At 37.1% G+C, this 9430-nt stretch overlaps 1 protein-coding gene across 1 annotated transcript; it reads right to left on the reverse strand.

Moving 5' to 3' along the window:
* Window positions 1-538: 538 nt before the first annotated feature.
* On the reverse strand, window positions 539-9209 carry LOC149070561 (chymotrypsin inhibitor-like). Its single transcript, XM_089249101.1, has 2 exons — window positions 9108-9209; window positions 539-869 (listed from the first exon to the last, which is right to left on the reverse strand). Exons 1-2 carry the CDS (start codon window positions 9196-9198, stop codon window positions 658-660), a joined length of 303 nt encoding a protein of 100 aa, XP_089105227.1. The 5' UTR covers window positions 9199-9209; the 3' UTR covers window positions 539-657.
* Window positions 9210-9430: the final 221 nt, after the last annotated feature.

Below are 9430 nucleotides of genomic sequence, written 5' to 3' on the forward strand. Positions count from 1 at the left end.
AAAAACAGCTTGCGTGCATGATACAAAATAGCATGAAATCAATATAATTGGATAAAAATGATGCAGAATAAAAAAAGGATGCTGTTCAGTCCATAAAATGGCCAAAACAATTTGAGATCCATTCATAAATACTTGGGTTATAATTTTTTTTTTAATTTTAAAAATTTTACATTTAATTTTGAATAAGAATGAGTCGATAAAATCTCAATCTTTTCCATCATTTTTTAGTAAATTATATTGATTTCATGTGATTCTATCATGCATGCAAGCTGATTTTTAGAAAATTTATTAAACATTAAATATTAGAGGTATGTAAAACTTTATATAAGCGTAGGACATCATATACAATCCAATATGTGTGGCATATGTATTTTAAAGCAGTCAATGGGTAAATAATATTTCTTAATATTTCTGCATAAGATATTTTTTTTGCTATGTTAAAAGAGGTAGGTGATCCCTTTAAATGAAATTATATACACACACACATATATATATAATAGATTCATAATGAGTGAATTGATCAACATAACCACACAAATTTACTTGCAATAACTAATATTTAATATTCAAAATAACTGAGTCATTAAATTCCATGTCGGGAAAATTATTCTTTTCCTTTAATTTTCCGAACGAAGGGTTTTGTTCCATTAATCATTTTCAGAGAGGAATGACATCACCACTCAGTTGATCAGGGGGAGGACATTCGTTGAGTCTGATGCAAGTTGCCTCTGGGCCCCTAACGTACCCGTGATCGCAAACGCAACCTGGTGAGCACGAATGCAGGAAGCAGGATCCGCTGTACAGGTTTGCGCAAGTTCTGACGCACTCTGGACATACCTGGTAGGTCTCGTGCTCACCGCAACTGTCACCTGAAATGATAACGGAAAATAATTTAGTCTAAAGTGAGTTGTGTCATAAAAATTATGGAGCCAGAAATAAAAATTTAATTAGCAAAAGTTTTGAAGTGTGATCAAAATATTACTCTTGTTCCTTAGTTTGATCCAAGCCATGTTTCGACGAACTTTTTATGTGCTTGAACCCGTCCGAGGCGAGAATTTCTTTTCATTGGAGATGTACCGCATGTACACATCGCACCCACTAAGTATAGTCCATACGCTGCACCGTGTGGTATTTGGATTTACTCTCGTGTTCTTTTACATTTATTTTTTTTTCTTATTATTATTTTTAGAAATCAAGTAAGTGTAAATGTGAGTCAGTTCATGACAGCAATTTTTCAGTTCGTTTGAGTTCGAGCCTAACTCTGAAATTTGATTTAAGCGTTTTTCGTAATGTTTGAGTAAGAAAAAAAGATTCTGATTAAAACTAGAATTTTTGGAAAATCATAAAATGTACTTCATCGGCAATTAAGCAACATTTTTCAGGTTCCACAGGTAGTTCATCTTCTTTGACCCCCCCCCCCCCCGGAAAAAGTTGAAATGACGGCCCTGAACCGCACCGTCGTCGCTACGGTGGTCGGCTGAAGTTGGTTTTCTGCGGTTCCCAACTTCGAGGAGCGAATGCAAGCCGATCTCCCCATTAAAATGTCTCCCCGCAGAGAGCAACAGCATATTAATTATTCACTCACTACACCTCACTCATAGAAAAAAAAACTCATAGTTTAAAAAATTGATTGCAGATGGCAGTATTACACAGAAACAAGGTTAACTATACATGCACACACATTCCAACATTGAGCCTTCATTCTATTAGGGCCCCGTAGATGACACTATAACAGCTCATACTACCCCCTCCATCATCGATCTGCCAGTTAAATGCAGCCAAGCATTGGAGCCACGGTTAGTATAAGGTAATAGGGATGATGGCAATTTAAGAGTCATCCCATACCATCTCTAAGACGGCGAAAATTTTTGAAAAGGAATGTGAGAGAGACTGGAATCAGTTTTGCCCCGACAGTTACTAGACACCTTCATAGAAACTTCATGATGCATATATTGATGATAATTTGTGCTATGTTATAATATGCGACAATATGCTATATGAATATATTATGATAAAGAGTTATCACATGACGAGTAAGAGTCTGAAGATGCTTCATGCGCACTCTATTATGTTTATGATAAAGACGATTCCATCCACATTATTTTTTTCAAAACAATTATTAATTACTTATACACTTACACATCGAAAATATTCTTTTGTTAATCATCATGTCATTCAATTATGAATAGGAAAAAATGTCGATTATATTATAGAATTGCCAAAAAACGAGCTATATCTAGACATCATAAACATATTCATTATGTTCCTATGATTCAAAAACTCACTCAAACACTTGGAAATAAATCTCCATTCGACGAATAAGCGTATGAACTACTCGTAATATCCGAGGCATTTGATTCAGATAAAACACGTAATGTTATATCTTATATTTAATCAGAGATCCGATGCGAAATATATAATTCCTTTCAGAGCTAGAATTAAGAGATTTACGAAGCTGTAAACTCCCCAGCGCCGAATTCTTCCAACAAATTAATTCGTGTGGAAAAATTTGATATTGAATGTATGTGGAAACGATGTTCGACTCATGTTCTTTCAATTGGGGGAATTTGAAATATAAAACTAGAGGTTAAAGCTAAGGGGAATTCGGAACATAATATCAAGAAACGTTTCCGTATAATGTAAATATGCTTCGATTAACGCGTTATTCAATTCTCTGCAACTCAATGTATAATCAGAAATTTGATCGTAGTTGAGATTTTTCGCGGAATTATTATAAGTTCTGGATCAAAGATTTTATAAAATTAAATTCGCCTGTTGAATATGTTACGGTAAATGTGATAAATCGGTGATTATGCACAACAACCAACCGAGTGTGCATAGCAGCCAATGGTCTCGGTAAGTTTGATCAATCTATAGTTTTTACCGGCGATTGTGCATAGTACACAAGCGTCGTTAGTGAATTTAATAAATACTAAAGGAATGATTACTTTTACCGGTTATTATGCATAATCCTCAAGTGTCATTGGTAAATTCGATAAATGCTAAAACAAATTATACGGAATGGTAATTTGACAAAATGACACGTATTACCGAAGTAAATTTGAAATTCGTTAAATAGAATTGATTATATTAGGTTACGGCAGTACAATTCGTTGAATATAAGTTCGTTTTGTCGAGGTCCGATCGTAGAATTTGTCAATTAAGTGTTAATTTTACAGGGGTCTGATTGCAGAATTCGTTAAATAAGACATGTTACATTTGGGGGTGTCTGATTGTATAATCACCAAAATTTGTTAAAATTCGTTAAATCAAAGAATTTGTTAAATGATGGTTCGTTACATCAGGATAGGCTCGTAAAATTTGTTAAATAGTAGTTAATTATATCGAGTTCCTATTTAAGAATTCGTTAAATATCAAAACTCTATTGAAGGTAGGCTTGCCTAACTAGTTTTACAGCCTGCCGGGGCGACATAAACGAGGGTGCAAGGTGGTGAGGTGCACACGGGCGGAAGCCTGAGCTTTTGTTCAGAAACATGAATTTTCGAAATTTTTAAATAATGGGAAGGCACGACATCACATGTTGTCCATTCATTTGCACCATATCGTGAAAACGAAAGGCTGGGTCTGGGGGCGTAATACGAGAAACAGGAATCGAATCTATCACACGGGGCAAGTGTTTCCCCCACCCAGAGCCCAGAGACATGATTTACGGTTTTGCTGCCTGTGTGAGTTACATGAATTTTTCCGCCCTTCTAGTCTAATTAAAAAAAAGTCTAATTTTTCTGCCCACTATATATAGTTCCTCCAATTAGCTGCCCTGCGCTAAAACCAGATTGCCCCCCTCCCCGTAAATACCCCTGTGTCTCTAAGTTACTCTTTCGGTCACACATGTTTGCGTACTGTTCTAGTCACTCCCATACTCACAGTGCCTTCTCTCTAGTGCCCTCATTTTCTGCAGAGACAGATTTTTTCTTTTACAATCTGTGGGCTGAACAAATTTTGCCGCCTTTCTCCTATTCTACCAATTTTCTTGACCACTGATTGCTCAAATTTGGCACCCCTCCGGACTAAAGACCGCCAAGATCCCCTCGCGAATGTACGCCACTGCCACAACTGAGTAATTTTGCGGCAACGGTCAAATAGAGTCAAAAGGGCGAATTTGGGTTCTCACTTGTCCAGTGCCTGCCACGAGAAATTTCCATCACTCCCCTAGTTCCCACCCTGGGAATCTCAGAACAGATATTTTGCCGTTATAACAAGGTTCAAAACTATTTAAAAAATTATATTGATTAAGAAATTTCAATCCTACTTCCCATTCAAGAATGGGAATATGATGCCTCATCATAGAGAGCTATAGCATGGAAAAAAGTATCTTGCGTAATTAAGAATGGTGAAATAATTCAAGATAAAAAACGGGACAGTTTCTTTCAAAGCGGGATAGATGGTCAAGTGAATTGTGTAGACTGAAAATTGAATGCGGTTTCAGACGGTAAAAAAGCATTTGGATTTCCCGGATTTCCACATGGCTGAAGCCCTTGCAGCCTTATTTCCACCGGGATCGGCTTTATAGGTGACACATGAGGTCTTGCACCTGGGTGGCAGCTAATGTAGAACTACCCCTGATGGCCCCGCCATCAGCTTGTAGCACACATGTTTCAATCTTTGAAACATGTCAGCTAAGGAGACTAAGTAACACCTTTTTGGAAACTAAATAATACCCCAGGTCTAAAGTATATCGTGTTTACGGTATACAATAAGCAGACATATCTGCTGGATGGAAAACTTTGGATGTCCTGGGAGTTGGCTGGGATAAAAATCGCCTTGAAGTTTTACGTATAATTAGAAAAACAAGACAAAGAAGTCATTTTTATGTGTCGGTTCTTTTTATTTTCTTCGGAAGAAAAACAATTATACGGTCCTTTCAAGATTAATTCTTGGGTACGCCACTGAGGTTAATAACACAAAGACTCTCTCTCCTCAAGTTCCATTTCGAGGAAAGAGAAGAAAAAAGGCTTATACTCTTTGCAGTGAAACTAATTACTTCGTAAAAAGAATTAAGATGGAAAAATAAAAATGAAAAAAATTAATTTAGTTCGTCTTTACAATGAACCTTTTTTTTTCACTCGATTGTGGTATAAATTAAGACTTTGCAGTCCAAAATGATTTGATGCATCACTGGCGTGAAAATTATTTGTACCCGATGCATTTACAGGCATCAAAGATGGTTTCAAACTTTTCGAAGAGATAAACATTATTTCATTTTTCAAACATAACGTTGTTTCATAAAGATGATAACCAAAGTAAAAGTTACGAAAGACATTGTTGAAGCTGAGAAACTATTGTTTCCGAAGAAAAGTTTGGTGATTTCGGGCATTTTCTTGAGTTTTACCTAGTTACGTTTTAAAGAAGCCCGCTGTTGAAATCGAGTCCTGTTAAAGATATGCTGAAATTCTGCCTATCTGAACTCCCGCCTAATCCTAACATATCAAAAAATGTGCTTAAAAAGAATGGAAAGTGTCCACCCAGAAAAGCTTGCCCAAATTGACCTTAATTGCAATTAACGCTGGGACGACAAGAATTTCGAAGTACTTAGAACTACGGATAGCATTTCCTTTTGACCGCAGTAGGATAAAATCAACATAAATTAGTTTTCTCTTTACCGAAACATCATCTTTGATTTATTTATGCATAAAATTAGTTTATGCGCCAATTTTTTTGCAAATTTGAACAAACTTTCTTGTTGTCACAAAGACTATGTGATAATGTTTGTTTTGTTGCTGTAAAATGAGTTTTTATTGTGGTTCTTTGAGCTGTTGCAATTCGTGGTTTCCTTTTCACTTCACAGTCCACTGACAAGATTTGAAGTTCAACATGGCTAAGAAATTTGCGAAGAGACCACCCAGGAAATGAAAAACCGTGAATTGCCATGAAATCTTAAGCATTACAGGATCATTAGCCAATCAGAACACGAGTTTCCAACTGGTGCGACGTGGAACCCTTGGGTTCCGGTTCCGTGATAGCTTCTTGGGGGTTCCGCATGATCAAACGCCATGGACCCATTGAAAATCGTGGATCACGGAGAGCTTTCAAAGCACTGCCGTCTTAACGCATGGGCCCACCCGGGCATGGCCCAGGGGTCTCGAGGGAAGAGGGTACCTCACAGGAATTAGAACCGGCTGAAATTTTCGAAAATTTGTTTGGCAGGGCCTCCCTCAGGAAAGTCATTTGGCCCGGTGCGTAAAAGATGTTGTTAAGACGGCCCCGTTAACAAAGGGGAAAAAATCTTGTTACTAATATTTGCAAAGCTGTTCTTTGTTTTGAATTTTAACTAGGTAGTGTAGTACCAGGAAATGGCCGACGTATGTTGACCCAAAATAGCAAAAAGGAAGCCCTGCTAAACGCGTTCCGGAACTATATGAAGTTCCTCCATAGGTAGCAAAGAAAGAATAGTGAAAAATACGCCTTATAGCGGGAGTTACTCGCTGTTGTAGACAAAGGGCGGAATTCAAAATGAACCGGCAACAGAGAAAAGGAGGAGAGAAAAGAAAAATGGCGGATCCAATCACAAAGGAGAACGTGATAATGATGCTGATGGCGAAAAAATAATTATTGCAGAAACTGTTGCCAGATTTTTCAGAAATGATAGTAGTTCGTTAGCTAGTTAGGTCGTTGACCAACTGGTTTGAGTTTTTGTTGATGTGGAATGATTCATAGAAGTATAAGTCAGATGGTGAGGGTCATTTTTGAATAATTTTGGCAGCAAAGAAGTCAAATTTATGGTCAAAGGACCAGCAATGTTGGCCTATGGATGAATGGTTAAAGTTTTGGTTGGCTACGTATCTTCTATGCTCGTTTAAACGGTAGTTTAGACGGTAATTTATAACGAGCACAGAAGATACGTAGCCAATCAAGACTTTAACCACTCATTCATAGCCCAACATTGCTGGTTCTTTGACCATAAATTTGACTTCTTTTCTGTCAAAACTATTCACATGCAAGTAATGTGAGTATATACAATTGAATAAGAGAATTTATGTATTAAAATAGTATGTATACGATGAGATTTGTAGAAGAAAACACCTTTACAAATTTTCCCATGTAAGGTGCCCAATTTGTTTGGGCCTCCTATATTTCCTCAAGCAGTCAACATCATAGTCAACTATTTACTCCAAATGTTCAAATTGAGAATTAAACATTCGATCTCAAATTGATCATTGTTCAACTTCTTTATATATGTGAAGATGTGAGTTATATCCAAGTCTTGTCTGATATTAATTCCATGAACAAACCAAGGGGCTCCAACAAATTTTCCAAGTATTTTATTCTGAGTCGTCTGTAATTTTTTGATGTTCGTTTTACAAGCTTGCGCCCAAGCTGGCGAAGCATAGAGTAATGTAGGTCTTATTATAGATTTGAAGAGAATGATTTTATTCTTTAATGTAAGTTTTGCCTGTGGAAATGTGATACGATTCTATTTCATCCATGGTTTCTTGTAAATTGTTGAAGGCCTGATTTGCATTCCTGCTACGGCACAAAACTGCACAGTCGTCTGCAAATAAAGATATTATGCCATTTTGGGGACAAGGTATGTCATTAATGTATAGCAGGAACAGTTGTGGCCCCAACACACTGCCCTGAGGCACAGAGGCAGGAATTTGTTTTATTGAAGAAAGTGTATTTTGAATTTTTACTTGAAAAGTTCGACCGAAAAGATAGTGATAGAAGAATATGACCATATGCGGAGGCATATTTAAATCAATGAGTTTGGAAAGCAATGTAGCATAATCACAACGGTCGAATGCTTTTGCTATGTCTAAGAATGACGCAGCCACAAAATCAAAATTGTTAAAAGCTTCATTTATGAACTCTGAGACTCTAACCAGCTGTGTCACACAAGAGTGCTCAGGTCGAAACCTGTGTTGTTCGGGTCTAATTAAATCATTTTCATTGATGAATTGTGTAAGTCTATTTGCACAATCTTTTCAAACATTTTACTCCAGTTGCTCAGTAAACTTATTGGTCTGAAGTTTTGTGCCGTAAGTGGGTCAGTCCCAGCATTGTGAATTGTTTTTATAACAGAATGTTTCCAAGGTTTTGGAAAATAATTTAATGCTAAAGCACTGTTGAAAATTTCTGTTATGTGAGTAATGATATTTTCTGGATGCAACTAGGGTCACCAATTTTGGAATTCTCAATGACGAGCGGCTTATGTTTCTTGAACATCTTTCAGCGTGGGCAGAAAATCGAATAGAATGCTCGGTTTCATTCTGGGGCTTAATTCGTCCTGCACTGGAGTATGCCGTAAGGTTTTGGAGAACAATACCTACAGCGGGGCATAGACTTGGTTGATGGGATGCAGTGAAGAGCTACGCGTACTCTTGTGGGCACACAACGATAAGGGGACACCACTATCGTGATTAGTAAGAGATAAATCTAGTTTGTGGTGTCGCAAGGAATTTTTCCCTAACACGATTGTGAATAAAAGAAATAGCTTATCCCGGGAGTCATCAGTCAACGAAATTGACGCGTTTTCAAATAAATACAGTAATCATGTTGGGGTAAATCGAGAAACTCTCTCCTTACTTAGGTTAGACAACCATAAAAAATTTTATGAGCAGTGCATTATGTTATTAATTTATTAGTTTTTCCTCGTGATATATGCTCTTATATTTGGTTGCTTTTTTTTTAGTTAATTTGACATCCATATTTTTCGTGACATCTTCTTTCAGCCATCTCGTTGGGCAATCCGCCTTTGTATTTGTGTGAAAAATAATGTTAACATTGACGTTCGATACCGCACAAATAATCAAAACCTCTTGCATGTGCATTTAAAAATAAGGGATAGGAAACAAACGCGAGGAGAATAACACTAGCAAAAAATATTTGTGTTCACACTTGTTCTCGAATTTTATGATATATTTGTTATCCTTAAATATCCCTGAATTTCTCTTTCTTAACGGTGAACCATAATAACCACACTATGGTGTGGGGGCAGGCATCAAACATAACGGTGAAATATTTCCACCGAAAAAAATCGCATATATGCAGACAAGAACAGAAAACTAGAGAATCCTCGAGCAAACAAAAATAGTCAGCAAATTAAATAATAGAAATAGAAATCATATTTTAAAAAATCATTTACTTACTGCCACCAAACAGCCTCTGTGGGGCAGAATGGCAAATTGCGCAGAAGGTCACCAGAGCCACGAAGGCGAAGATGGAAACGTTGTTCTTCATGATCGAGCCTTGAATTGCTTCTTGCTCGACTCTTTACTTTTGGGGCTTTATAATGCAAACTTCCACATCCGGAAAAGAAAGGGAAAAAAACTAAACACGTTCTATGCGGCTGAGAGATATAGCGCTTCGACTTCCTATTATTTCGATTCTCGGCTTATTGCAAAATGTCCGTTTCCTCACTAACGTCACCGTCTAACCTTGAGAAGTCACCGAAATGAAAACAAAGTCGTCG

This window comes from Pholcus phalangioides, unplaced genomic scaffold (genome assembly GCF_987345545.1).
Source record: "Pholcus phalangioides strain wild (caught in Gottingen) unplaced genomic scaffold, Ppha-v1.0 ptg000021l_1, whole genome shotgun sequence".
NCBI classification, from domain to species: domain Eukaryota; kingdom Metazoa; phylum Arthropoda; class Arachnida; order Araneae; family Pholcidae; genus Pholcus; species Pholcus phalangioides.

Excerpts from the sequence above, each read along its gene's own strand:
- LOC149070561 (XM_089249101.1), bottom strand. The coding sequence starts at position 9,198 with ATGAAGAACAACGTTTCCATCTTCGCCTTCGTGGCTCTGGTGACCTTC. Across the intron at positions 870-9,107 it reads ACAGAGGCTGTTTGGTGGCA|GTGACAGTTGCGGTGAGCAC; the intron begins GTAAGTAAATGA and ends TTATCATTTCAG.